Source organism: Heterodontus francisci, chromosome 37 (assembly GCF_036365525.1).
Source record: "Heterodontus francisci isolate sHetFra1 chromosome 37, sHetFra1.hap1, whole genome shotgun sequence".
Classification (NCBI taxonomy): domain Eukaryota; kingdom Metazoa; phylum Chordata; class Chondrichthyes; order Heterodontiformes; family Heterodontidae; genus Heterodontus; species Heterodontus francisci.
Window position 1 is genome coordinate 4342649 of NC_090407.1, and position 14625 is coordinate 4357273.

Consider the following 14625-nt stretch of genomic DNA (forward strand, 5'->3'; position numbering starts at 1 on the left):
AGAGCAATTTAGCTAGAATGATACTGGAACTGATAGTACTAAGTAAAAACTAAAATACCAGGTGGTTACTTGTTTGTGTGTTTGTTCTATTTATAGCCATTTTATTGTGTTTATTTAACTTCTAATTTTAGTGCAGTAAATAAATAATTCGAGGTATGGCAGGGCTGCTCATATCTGTCGAATGCACATCCTGTGCCATGTGGGGAATCCAGGACCCTACCCATGTCCTGGACAACTACATGTGTAGAAAATGCCACCAAATGCAAAAACCCGAGTGCTTAATCTTGGAACTTGAGGAACAGCTGGTGTCACTGAGGTGCATTCACGAGAATGAACGATACGTGCATAGCACGTTTCAAGAGGTGGTCACCCCGCAGATTAAGAGAGCACAAGCAGAGAGGGACTGGGTGGCTGCCAGTCAGATAAGAAGGACGGCAGGTAGTGCAGGAGTCCCCGGAGAGCATCCCACTTTCTAACTGGTGTTCAGTTCTAATTACTGATGGGAGGGAGTATTCCTCTGGATAGTGCAGCGAGAGTCATGACCAGAGCACCATGGGTGGCTCAGCTGTGCAGGGAGGGAGGAGAAAAGACAGGAGAGCATTAGTGGCAGGGGATTCGATAGGGGAAGAGACAGGCATTTCTGTGGTCGCAGACGTGATTCCAGGATGGTATCTTGCCTCCCTGGTACAAGGGTCATGGATAACACTGAGTGGCTGCAGAGCATTCTGGAGGGTGAGGGTGCACAGCCAGAGGTCGTGGTCCACATTAAAGGCCAGCTGCCTGACCCAAACCCGACAGGACCGACGACGTGTCGGGTTCGGGTCGGGTCGCACTTCTGGGTCCGGCTCGGGTGTCAAGCTCGGGTCGGGCCGGGTCAGACGTGCTCTATTAGAACTTCAGGTAAGTGACTCCAATGTTAGTTTACTTTTTGGGCTTGAAAGGTAGTTTTGTTACAGTTAGTTTAAGCTTGTGCAGATAAGCAACAAAGTGAAAAAGGAAGGTAGGTTAACTGATGGTCAGGTCGGGTGCAGGAAGAAACGGAAGGGCTCTGGTTGGGCTCGGGGTTGGATGTGGTTCTGTCGGGCTCGGGTCGGGTTTCATTTGCAGACCCAAGCCGGCCTTTAGTCCACATTGGTACCAACGATATAGGTAGAAAAAGGGTTGAATTTAGGGAGTTAAGAAAGGGATTAGCAAGCAGGACCTCAAAGGTAGCAATCTCCAGATTACTCCCAAGGCCATGTGCTAGTGAGTATAGAAATAGGAGAATACACCAGATGAATGCGTGGCTGGAGAGATGGTGCAGAGGGAGGGCTTCAGATTTCTGAGGCATTGGGACCGGTTCTGGGGAAGGTGGGACCTGTACAAGCCGGACGGTCTACACTTGAACAGGACCGGGATGAATATCCTTGCAATACAGTTTGCTAGTGCTGTTGGGATGCTTTAAACTAGATTGACAGAGGGATGGGAACCTGAGGGCAGTTTCAGATAGGACAAATTCAGAGCAGGGAACGGGAGGCAGAAAATTAGCGAGTGACTCTGAAAGACAGAAGAAGCAAAGGTTAAAAAGTGTGCAGCACAGGAATTCGGCAGTGCTAAAAGTTATTTATTTAAATGCAAGGAGTATAGCAAATAAAGCCGATGAGCTGAGGGCACTGATAGACACATGGCAGCATGATATTGCTATAATGGAAATTTGGCTTAAAGAGGGGCAAAAATGGCAGCTTAGCGTCCCTGGCTATTGAGTTTTCAGGCAGGATAGAGAGGGGGATAAAAAAGGAGGGGTTGTAGCATTATTGGTTAAAGAATCAATTACAGCAGTGAGGAGGGATGATATGCTAAATGAATCATCAAATGAGGCCATATGGGTTGAGCTCAGAAATAAAAAAGCGGCAGCCATGCCACTAGGAGTGTACTATAGACCCCCAAATAGTGAAAGGGAGATAGAAGAACAAATATATAGGGAAATTTCTGAGTGCAGTAAGAGTTGGGGATTTCAACTACCCTAATATCAAACAGTGTGAAGGGCACAAAATTCTTGAACTGCATTCAAGAGAACTTTTCTCGCTAGCACTTAAGCCCAACGAGAGGGGAGTGCAATTCTAGATTTAGTCTTAGGAAATGAAGCAAAGTGGATGAAGTAGTAGTGGGTGACCATTTTGGAGATAGTGACCATAATACAGTTAGATTTAGCATTATTATGGAAAAGGACAAAGATAGAACAGGAGTAAAAGTTCTAAAGTGGGGGAAGGCAAATTTTATGAAGCTGAGAGGTGATCTGGCGAAAGAGGACTGGATACAGCTACTTGAAGGAAAATCAGTGGCAAACCAGTGGGAGGCATTCAAAAATGAGATTCTACCGGCACAGTGTAGACATGTCCCCACAAAGGAAAAGGGTGTTACTGCAAAATCTAGTGCCCCTTGGTTATCTAGAAGCATACAGGGTAAGATAAAGCAGAAAAAGAAAGCTTATGACAGTCACAAAAAACTTAATGCTTTAGAAAGCCTCGTAGTAGGAGTATAGAAAGTGCAGGGGGTGAAGTAAAAAAGGAAATTAGGAAAGCAAAGCGAGGACATGAAAAAATATTGGCAGAAAACCCAAAGATGTTTTATCAGTGCATTAAGAGCAAAAGGATAACTAAGGAAAGGGTAGGGCCTATCAGAGATGTACAAGGTAACTTATGCGTGGATGCAGAAGATGTGGGTTCTTAATGAGTACTTTGTCTCTGTCTTCACAAAGAAGAGGGATGATGCAGACTTTGTAGTTAGAAGAGTGTGAAATATTAGATACGATTAGTATAATGAGAGAGGAAGCACTTGAGGGTCTGACATCCTTGAAAGTGGATAAATCACCAGGGCCGGATGGATTGTATCCCAGTCTTATAAAGGAAGCCAGGGAGGAAATAGCGGATGCTCTGAGGATCATCTTCAAATCCTCACTAGATACAGGCGAAGTACCAGTGGATTGGAGGTCTGCGAACATTATACCGTTGTTTGAAAAGGGTGCGAGGGATAGGCCAAATAATTATAGGCCAGTCAGTCTGACCTCAGTGGTGGGCAAAGTATTAGAATCAATTCTGAGAGATGGGATAAACTGTCACTTAGAAAGGCACGGATTAATCAAGGATAGTCAGCATGGATTTGTTAAGAGAAGGTTGTGTCTTACTAACTTAATAGACTTTTTTGAGGAAGTAACAAGGAGGATTGATGAGGGTAGTGCAGTGGATATTGTCTACATGGATTTTAGTAAGATATTTTTTTTTAGAACATTACAGCGCAGTACAGGCCCTTCGGCCCTCAATGTTGCGCCGACCTGTGAAACCATCTGACCTACACTATTCCATTTTCATCCATATGTCTATCCAATGACCACTTAAATGCCCTTAAAGTTGGAGAGTCTACTACTGTTGCAGGCAGGGCGTTCCACGCCCCTACTACTACTCTGAGTAAAGAAACTACCTCTAACATCTGTCCTATATCTATCACCCCTCAACTTAAAGCTATGTCCCCTCGTGTTTGCCATCACCATCCGAGGAAAAAGACTCTCACTATCCACCCTATCTAACCCTCTGATTATCTTATATGTCTCTATTAAGTCACCTCTCCTCCTCCTTCTCTCCAACGAAAACAACCTCAAGTCCCTCAGCCTTTCCTCGTAAGACCTTCCCTCCATTTGACAAGGTCCCATATGGCAGACTGGTCAGAAAAGTAAAAGGCCATGGGATACAGGAGAATGTGGCGAGTTGGATCCAAAATTGGCTCAGACAGGAAACAAAGGGTAATGGTCGATGGATATTTTTGTGAATGGAAGGCGGTTTCCAATGGTGTTCCACAGGGCTCAGTGTTGGGTCCCTTGCTGTTTGTGGTATATATTAATGATTTGGACTTAAATGTGGGAGGCATGATTGGGAAATTTGTAGATGACACAAAAATTGGCCGTGTAGTTGCTAGTGAAGATGATAACTGTAGACTCCAGAATGATTAACTAGCTACAGCTACTCTGAGTGTTAGTATATCCCTGTTTAAAACTGCAAGAAACCTAACTGACCTCTTAACTGAAACAGGAATTTCAATTAATTGCTAGATCTAAACAAAACAAAAACTAGTCTTAAGAGATTAACCCTTAAAATTCACTCATTTACCAAACTCCCTTCACCCTCAGTGCAGACCTTTGAATTTAAATTCCACAAGCTGCTGTGGTAGGCTAGGGATGTTTTCCTTAGAACAGAGGAGGCTGACGGGTGACTTAATTGAAGTGTACAAAATTACGAGGGGCCTAGATAGAGTAGACTGGAAGGACCTGTTTCCCTAGCAGAGAGGTCAGTTACTGGGGCATAGATTTAACGTGATTGGTAGAAGGATTAGAGGGGACATGAGGAAAAACATTTTCACCCAAAGTCTGGAATTCACTGCCCAGAGCAGTGGTGAAGGCAGAAACCCTCAACTCATTTAAAAGGACCTGCACCTGAAATGCTATAACCTGCAAGACCAGGTGCTGAAAGGTGGGATTAGTTTGAGCAGATAGTTTTTTTTTCAGCCAGCGCAGACACGATGGGTGAGTGGCCTCTTTCTGTGCTGTAACTTTTCTGTGGTTCTATGATAGGTTATATTAATCAGGAAAGCTTGAACAGCTGGGACTCGTTTTTCTAGAAAAGATATTCAGCTGTTTAAGATCATGAAAGGTTTTGATGGGGTAGATGTAGAAAATGTGTTTCCACTTGTGGGGTGGACCAAAACTAGGGTCTGTAAATATAAGATAGTCACTAATAAATCCAATAAAGAATTCAGGAGAACCCTCTTTACCCAGAGAGTGGTGAGAATGTGGAACTTGCTATCACACGGAATAGTTGAGGCAAATAGCATTGATGCGTTTAAGGCGAAGCCAGATAAACATATCAGGAAGAATGGAAAAGAAAGTTATTTTGAAAGGGTGAGATGAAGTAGGATGGGAGGAGGCTTGTGTAGAGCATAAACATTGGCAGGGACCAGTTGGGCCGAATGGCCTGTTTCTGTGCTGTAAATTCTGTGTCCCATGCAATGGATTTCAGATAAATATTTAGTGGCCATTACCTTTAATTGCTGCTGCATACACATAAATTATCATTCCATTAAAATGCTTATTTTAAAATAAAATCATAGTTATTAAAATCTTTCCCATTCTATATTCACTTACAGGACTGAATATGAGTTAATTTTTGTTCCTATTTTCCCCTCACATCCATGCAATTCTTCTGATTGGCCTAACTAGCCTTTAACAAGTGCATTTTGTTTGTAAACACATTTTAGCACCAGTAAGCCTCAGCATTGTGCTGAAAAGCAAAGTCTGTTTTTTTTTACCAGTTTAGCTCACCTGTTTATTCACACCTATTTATTTGTTAAAAAAAATACAAAGCAAAAAAATGCCCTTAGAAAACTGTAGTTAGATTTTCTAAAAGTTGTGTCTCATTCTTTCCTCTCTCACTGTCAAAATCAGCGGCAATCTGGAACCCTTTTCAAGTGTAGTGGTTTAGTGGTTACAGAATTTAGCTTACAGCCTTTGAATCTAATGTCAAATTCTTGTGTGCTATGGCAATTACATTGTTGGTACATTTTAACACTGTTTTAAATTCTTGTCTCCCACTCATGTTGCAGTTTGCCTCATTTATAGTATTGTTTTATATTCTGATGAGACTCCTATACTTATTTTAAACTAATTTTCTAGCCAAGAAAATGGTTGCTGATTTAGCTGTATAAATTTGTCAGTTATGTTGAAACATACTTTTATGTGGCACACCTGTGGTAACACATTTCTTTTTAGTTTGCAGAATGTTTTCTCTAAAAAATTGCTTAGTGGAGACAAATATAAATTCTCGTAAGTGTCAATCATTTCAATTTCATCCTTTTAGTATCATTACTGTTAAATTAATTCACTTAATGTGACTCATTCTGTATCGTGTACTATGATCAAAATAAAATCATTTACTTATGATTGAACACTTCCCTCTTCTATTTACTAACCAATATTTCCAAGCCTTCCACCCACTGTGGTTTTCTCTCAGTCCTCCTGCTACCTCCTTACTATGCCAGAAGGAGCCTGAACTCAGACTCCCTCGCATTGCATTTTGCCTTTACTGCACAGAAAATGAGAGACAGATTAATGAATTTTAGGATATTTTTACACACCGTCCTTAATGTTGCAGCAAAGTTGCCACTGTGCTGCCATCCCTGGTTTGGTGTGTCTATATATTTAAAAAAAAACCTAAACAGCTGATCCCAGGCTGTAGTATAAACATGGTCTTCTGCAGTTTGGGCTTCGAAGACTACAGTGGAATGAAGGGCCTGGTTCTTTGATGGCAAAGCAAGAAAGTTGGAAAATTTAATAAATAATTGGATTTCCTTCTTAGGGATATTGAATGAAAGATTTTTCATTGCTGGTATATTTTAGAAACTATTGCTTGGGCTTTGAGTATTACAGCATCACACGCAAGTTGGTACAACAGTGTCAATGAACTTCAGAGTGATTTGAAAACTAGGAATTACGATTGAGTTTTAGCTGAGGCAGTGTAAATTGGCCCTTCAATCCAGAAGTTGAGCAATTTTTGCTCAGTTTATTTGATCATAGAATCATAACTTAAAGCACAGAAGGAGGTGTGTGTTGGGTCTTAGAGCATTTGTGCTTAGTCCTACATCCCTGCTTTTTGTTTGTAATCCTGTAAATTCCTTATTCTCAAATACCTGTCCAGGTCCTTTATAGAATTATCAGTGGGATCCGCTTCCACCACTTTTTCAGATATAAATGCACCCTGACAAAGACTGTACCACAGTCATATATAAATTGGATAAACTACTTAAAAATTTTCATTAATGAAAAGTGAAGGATACAGCAAATATAATTTTGGTCATTAAATGCACATTTTTCATTTATCTAGATAGAAACGCTTATCATTTTAATCATTATATACCCATACATCTATGGAAGTTGTTTCCTACTCTGGCAATAATGATTTTTTTTTAAAGTTAGTTGTAATAAGTGCCCAGTAGCAGAATTGTATATATTTTTAAGTTGCTGTCTGAAACTAGACTTATAGGACAACTATAGAATTCTACCAGTGTACTTTCATTACAAAATGCTTTTATCCAATTGTATGCATTTGTAATTTTGATTTTTAGTCTGAAACAATCTATAGTGTATAATATTTGGTCACTTTTAAAGCCACACCTAAATTCTCCATTTAATAATTTATAGCAATGAAAATCTGCAATTACAGATACACTCCAATCTGTTGGAGCAAAATTGTTTTTCCATAATGTAGGATATTCGAAATCTGAATGTTGTAGAATCGTGCTCAAAATCAAGAGGGGTCTGGACAGAGTAGTTAGGGCTAAACTGTTCCCATTGGCACTAGGATCAAGAACCAGAGGTCACCGATTTTAAGTGGAATGGCAAAAGAAAGGCGACATGAGGAAACACTTTTTTTACACAGTGAGTGGTTAGGATCTGGAATGCATTGCCTGAGAGTGTGGTGGAGGCAGATTCAATCGTGGCTTTCAAAAGGGAACTGGATAATTATCTGAAGAGGAACCATTTGCAGAGCTACGGGAAAGGGCAGGGAATGGGATTAACTGAGTGGCTCTTGCAGACAGCTGGCATGGACATGAAGGGCCAAATGGCCTCTCTCTGTGCTATAGCCATTCTGGGATTGTATGTATTTTATAATGCTTTCTCTTTTGGATTTCTAGACCACCTGAACTGCAGTTCTACACCAGTGCTGCTGCAGTGGTAATGCTAATTCCGACATGGATTTTTCTTCTGGTAAGAGGACGTATTTAGCAGTTGTAGTACTTGTTTTCAGCTAGCCAAAATAGATTTCTGGTTTCTCCCAAATCTAAATGCCATTCTTTTTGAAAATACAGATATATGTTTAGGAATAGAACATGCGGAATGCCACAAATCAGTTCATTTTTCTGTTAAAGTGCAAGGTTTTTATCTTTTTATATATGCTTTTTATCCTGTATCTACCTGAGAAACCAGAAATAATTCAACCTGGTTGCAGTATCCTTTACTTTATTTATTTATTTTTTTTTATTTAGAGATACAGCACTGAAACAGGCCCTTCGGCCCACCATGTTTGTGCCGACCATCAAACACCCATTTCTACTAATCCTACATTAATCCCATATTCCTACCCCATCCCCACCTTTCCCCTACCTATATACTAGGGGCAATTTATAATGGCCAATTTACCTATCAACCTGCAAGTCTTTGGCTGTGGGAGGAAACCGGAGCACCCGGCAAAAACCCACGCGGTCACAGGGAGACCTTGCAAACTCCGCTCAGGCACTACCCAGAATCGAACCCGGGTTGCTGGAGCTGTGAGGCTGCGGTGCTAACCACTGCGCCCACTGTGCCGTTCCCCATGTTGGGGAACACAGGGCTCAGTGAGATAGAGGAACTGACAGAAATCAGTATTAGTAGGGAAATGGTGTTGGGGAAATTGATGGGATTGAAGACAGATAAATCCCCAGGGCCTGATGGTATGCATCCCAGAGTACTTAAGGAAGTGGCTCTAGAAATAGTGGATGCATTGATGGAAATCTTCCAAGATTCTATAGACTCTGGAACAGTTCCTACAGATTGGAGGGTAGCTAATGTAACCCCACTATTTAAAAAAGGAAGTAGAGAGAAAGCAGGGGGAGCCAGTGGATGTGGTTTATTTGGACTTGCAACAGTCTAGTTTTTTTTAGTCATTTTCATGTCTCCTTTTTTTTTAAATGTGGGAACAATGTTATGCACTCTTCTTTGAGAAAATATTACCCTTTTGGTGGCCCTCCTTTCTATGCACCCCTTATAGCTAAAAGGATGGGGCAGACAGCTGGCCCCTTTGACCTCATTCAAAATTTGATATCTTAAATCAACAGTAACATCAAAAGCGTTTTAAATAAAATGCTTAAAATTAGCAGACGGTGTCGTTGTCTAGTCCTACATAAAGTGTAAGATGAACTCTTTTGGTTACTGTGTGTTGGCTCTCATATTTTGATTTTATCAAACAAATTCTGGGAGGGAAGGGGCAGTATCATGTTTTATGAAGTAAATTTTGAGAAATGCATGGACCAATGGAACATATCTGTATTCAGTATCTTGTTTTTAAATTTTATTTCTTTCTCTTTGCTTTGGTTCTCCCACAACACCTAGTGCAAGAATGGGTATGTTACTTCTGCCCAGAGTTTTTGACTATCAGTCTATGAAAAGACTTCTGGGAGGGCACTGGATTATCACACCATGTTCTGGTGATTTAGTTAAAACTGGATGTCTAAGTGAGAATTTATGGTTATGAGCCCAAGTTGTGCAGTGCCTTCATGCAGATGTTTCTTAAAAAGTGAAATTTTGGTTTAAATTATTACTGCAGCTCACAAAAGCTTTAAGGGATTTAGCTGAATGGTGGGCCTAAACTATTGTTGAATGATTAAGAGGCTTCTACTTGCACTTTTAACATTTCATCCTATTCCCGTAGAGCATTTTTCATGTACTGTTCTGCTTGTACACATCAACTTGAAATCTGCTCTTTAGACACACTGCTGGAATCTATGTTTAACATTGATACTCAACGAGCAAGCATAATGGGTTGACTCCTTGAGCTTACATAACTAAAACAAACAGTTTTATCCCAACTGCAGAATCATAGACCCACCACAAGAATGACTTTTTTCATGGACATTTGGGGAATAGCCCAAGGTGCTTTCCTCAGTCCTTTCCTTTTGCTAATTTGCATGTTCACCTTTGCCATGGGGTGAACTTCCACATTTATGTTGTCGACGTTCAGCTCTAGATCTATCTCCCCACCACTACCCTTGACTCCTTTGGCAACTCAGTAGTGTCAGTTTGTTTTTCTGACAAGTTGTATATTAGCCAGAAATTGACTGAACATTAGATCAACTAAAGCTACCTACTTAGTTTCTGTTGAAAATCCTTGAGTTGATTCCATCTCTCTTCTGATCTGACTGTTCAGGATGAATCAGATGGGTATTCCAGTATCCTGTTTGATCTGCGTTTGAGTTTGAAACTCATGATATCCATAATCAAGCTTGCTCATTTAAATTTCTGCATCTGCATTTACCTCACCAACCCCACCACCTCTACTAAAACTCTTATCCACATTGTTGTTACACCCATACTTGACTTCTCCGATGCCCTTCATAACAGCCTAATTCTATACCGAGAAAATACAGATGCATACAAACTGTACAACAAACAGTCAAAACGGAAGGGATGACAGACTTGTAGAAAGTGAAAACGTCCTGCAGACAGATGCAGAAATGACTATGTAAATGTCTTGTAAACTAAACTTCGAGGGCACAAAAGGAGGGGGATCAAAATGGAAGTTAAATGGAAAGGCATAGTGAGGGAGACACATTGTAGGTGCATTCAGTTTTTTTTGTAAATCTGTAACAGCTGGGGAGATTAACCTTTATAATAAAACACCCAAAGAGTATTGTGCAACTTCAAATGGCCTTTTCTATGTGTAAGTGATGCTTTATACATTCATACTTTATATTGTAATGGTAGAGCTATATAGTTATGCTTACTGATAGTTGAGTGGAGCTAGCCATTTGTAAATATGCTAACTCTGGGCATATTTAATTTGCTTTGGAATGTAGCAATTAATATATAGACCCAAAGCAGTCCCATGTTTTGGTTGCCTTGTATGCAATTGATCGAAAGGTAAATAATCCAGCTCCTTTTCGTCTTGTAGGATATTCCAGTCCTTGGAAAGAGTGGACAAAGTTTCAGTTTTAACCAAGATATTGTGATGCTGCTTCTTATTGACGGAATCTTATTCCATATTCAGAGTGTGACTGCATATGCTTTAATGGGAAGGATATCGCCTGTTACTTTCAGGTAGGCTCATGAGTAGAGCGACAAAAGTCAGTAATAAATGATGAGTACGCATTTGAATAGAAAACTGAAGGTGTGCCTAGTAATAGTTAACCAGTAAGCAGGGAATGATCAACCGAAAAGCACAAAAACAGGCAAAATGTGAGAAATGATTAATCAAAAAGGTCAAACGTAATGTGCAGGGACTAAGTCCAAAAGGAGAAATAAAAGCTACACAGTGGCTGCTATTCCATCTGGAGGTGTTAGAAGATATTACATTAAGGTGAGAGCACACTGCTCAACTGATCATCTAAGTGTAACTGTGTTGGAACACCAGAGTCTATTTACTTCTGTTGATGTTATTGAGAGTTGTTTTTTTCACTAATATCAGCAAAAAGAGGAACACATGCACACACCAGTAAAATTTGCTGTATATTTGCAATGTCTGTATGCAGTTACATGTAGGTTCTATGCTCTCAATTGTGAAAGTATTCTGCTGTAACTATATGTTTTCTAATTTAAAATATAAGCTCAAACAATTCCACAGAAGTCATGCATTAAAGTAAGTCATAATATCCAATCAGTGATTCTCAAAACACAAATGAGAAATCTGTTTGAAAATGACCAGGAAAGAACTTGCAATAAAAACAGAAAATTCTGGATATACACAGCAGGTCTGGCAGCATCTGTGGAGAGAGAAACAGAGTTAATGGACTGAATTTTCACCATGGAAGCAGGAAACAAGAACCTATTTTGGGTTAGAAACGCACCTATGGTGAGAAACTGATTAAAGTTCAGATTTTCATGGGGGTGAGTCCTTAATTGATATGGAGATGGGTTTTCTGTGCACTTATAGCCAGTGGGAGTGGGAATGGAGCTGTGTCACATGAAGAAGTGTGGGATTCATTTAGACACCCCATGGCAGCATCCACTGAGGCTGCTGTTTGTCCTGAGGCAGAGATTTGCAGTTTGTGCCAAAGCCTTCCACTGCACCAGAGGGAAGCGAGATGTCACAGGGAGCCTCAGGCCTAGCATCTGGGGCAGGTCAGACCCTTGCTTCATCGATGCCGACTTGGATCTAATGCTGGAGGCCATGAGGGAGAGAAGGGAGGTCCTCTACTCAGAGGGTGGCAGGAGGAGGAGGCCACCTTGTCATGCAGCAGGGGAAGCTGTCTATTCAGCATCATCTCCCTCCGCCTCAAATTCCTCCTCCTGTCTCACCACCTCCTCTTGCTCCTTCCCCAGTGAGCAGTCTCCTACCAGGACCTCATTGTCCTCAAGGTCCACACCTCTCTGGAGGTCCATGTTATGGAGAGCACAACAAATTACAATGACCAAGACCCTTGCAGGAGGATATTGGAGAGCACCACTTGACCAGTCCATACACCAGAATCACATCTTCAGAAATCTGATGGTCTACTCAGTGGTTGTCCTGCTGAACAGGTGGCATTCATTGTATCGCCTGTCTAGGGCTGCTGTAGAGGAGTCAGCAGCCATCTTTTCAAGGGATTTCCCTTGTCGTCTAGGTTCCATCTGCACACTTTAAAGGTTGGTGTGAACTGAGGCAGCCTGCATTGATGCAGGATGAAGGAGACTTAGCAGCTGCCAGAAAGGCAGGTGTACACATGTGGGAAGCTCTTGTGGCAGCAGACCAGTTGGATGTTGCGGGAGTGGAAGCCCTTCCTGTTGATGGATCTCACTGGCTGCTCACTGGATGCCTTGATTGGCCACATGGGTGCAATTGATGATGCCCTGTACCTGGGGGAATCCAGCAATGGAGGCGAAACCCAGAGCTTTCTGTCCCTGGGAGGCTATGTCTGTTGTGAAGTGAATGTGCTGTCGGGTTTTGGCAAAGAGGACATGCGTGACCTGTGAGATGCAGTGGTGTTCTGCTTTTGCTCCTTGGAAGGAGCCAAAAGTGAAGAAGTTCAAGATCACAATGACTGATGGCCACTGGCAGGGTATAGCAACCAGTGCTGTGAGGTCTTCAGTGATGAGGGCACAGATGGCTGTGACCATTTGCCTGGAGAGTCGCAGTCTCCTGTGGCACTAGTTCTCGGTCATCTCCAGGTAGCTTCATTTTTGGTGGTTGATCCTGTGTTGAGCGTTTGGCTTCTGTTGCCTTCCTGCCCTTCTTTGCTCTCCTGATGCCCGGGGTTCTGCCCCTCCTTCGAAGGGTGTTGCTCCTCATCGCCATTGTGCGCAAAATCTGACAGTCATGCCCCCATTACCAGCTGGAGCCTTCCTTCTGGGCAGGTGGCCGCCCAGTTGTCCTTGACAGCCTTGTTCCCTGCTCTTCTGCCCCCATAATGCCAGGGGGTTATGACTCTATTTAAAGCCTGGGTTCTGAGTGCCCACTCTTCCTGCCCCCTGTGAAGTGCCAAGGTACCCCCTTACCAAGTGCCCAGTCCCACTTTGCCCTGTTGACTGGCTCCCCACTCTGTACCTGCTTGCCTTCAGCTGGTCAGTTTCTAAAGGTGCAGGTAATCTGAGTGGCACTTTAAAAATCTGAACTGCAACCCCTTAAAAGCTCTTAATGAGCTTTTAAACTATCATAATTGGCCTGAATTGGAGAGACAGCAGAATTCCTATCGTTCCTTCCCCCTGCCCTGCTGAGCATTGTCGGCGCTGGGATTGGCACCTTGAAATTGACACGCTGCCTGGGGCCAGTATTTTCGGGTCCCCCGTTGCCTCCGTTCTTGTCTCGAGCGGGGCCCCGGAAATTCAGGCCAGTGTTTCAGGTCAATGATATTTCATCAGAACTTGTCCTGCTTTTTGTGGATAGGACATAAGTTGGCAATTTTCCACATTGTCAGGTACTTGTCTCACTTGAAAGATAGCACCTCTGACAGTGCAGCACTCCATCAGTCCTGTAAGTGTCAGCTTGGATTATGTTTCTGGAGCGGGACTTGAAGCCATGATCTTCTGACTCGGAAGCATTGAGCTTATAATTTAAAAATAGCAAACATCATAAAAATTAAATGAAAAGCACATAGCAAGTGTGGTGGTGGGAAGGGAAGAAGAGTACTGGTGCCATAGTTCTGTGGAAAAAGTAGCAAAGCGTCAGTCAAAAATGCTAAACTGACACCAGTCTGACCAGCAGATACACGTCTGTTGAATAGGGAGGTCAGTAGAGTACATAAAGATCACTTTCTGTTCAGTGAGTTTCAGAATAATTTACATATACTGTGTAAATTGACCTGAATTTGACTGAAATAAGTGGTCTGCAAATTACTAAAGTATGCTGTCAATTGTTTCTTTACAATTTCTATGACATGTAGCTTATGCTGTAAAACTTGCTGAATGTCAATTGGGCACAAAATTCCAAATGAAATCTTGCCACTAGATTCAGATGACGTGTTCACATAAAATTTAATGTTGTAAATACATTGATATTGGAAACTTGCTACTAGGCACTGAAATACAAAAAACTACAGTTTCTGCTGTTTATGATACTAAACATTTTGTTTTTCGTAACTAAAACTCCCCAGCAGAAGTATGGCCTTGACATAGTTATCATGATCTGTTACAAAACTCTAAATATGGATTGACAAATATTTCTTCCCCTCCCCTAAGGCTACGCATTATGTTGCAGTTTCAGTTTGTCAGCTGTGCCCATTAAATTATTCTCTTTTGAGAAGTGACTACATCGTGATTGTCTCTAGTCCTTTTCTCTGTCTTTTCCTATGTGTATAGAGGGCTCATATCAAGATGCAGAAATAAATTGCCTTGCCTTCTACTTGTGAACATTTGAATTGGCCACATGCATCTTTGTA

At 41.7% G+C, this 14625-nt stretch overlaps 1 protein-coding gene across 7 annotated transcripts in view; it reads left to right on the plus strand.

Annotated features, from left to right (window-relative positions):
- si:ch73-236j9.2 (solute carrier family 35 member E2A) overlaps positions 1-14625 on the plus strand; it is a 113767-nt gene that overhangs the window by 96083 nt on the left and 3059 nt on the right. For all 7 annotated transcript variants that reach the window (XM_068016870.1, XM_068016869.1, XM_068016867.1 and 4 more), the window contains 3 exons: positions 5795-5848; positions 7717-7789; positions 10728-10873. In XM_068016870.1, the coding sequence (XP_067872971.1) occupies positions 5795-5848; positions 7717-7789; positions 10728-10873 (273 nt within the window). The remainder of the gene's footprint in view (positions 1-5794; positions 5849-7716; positions 7790-10727; positions 10874-14625) is intronic.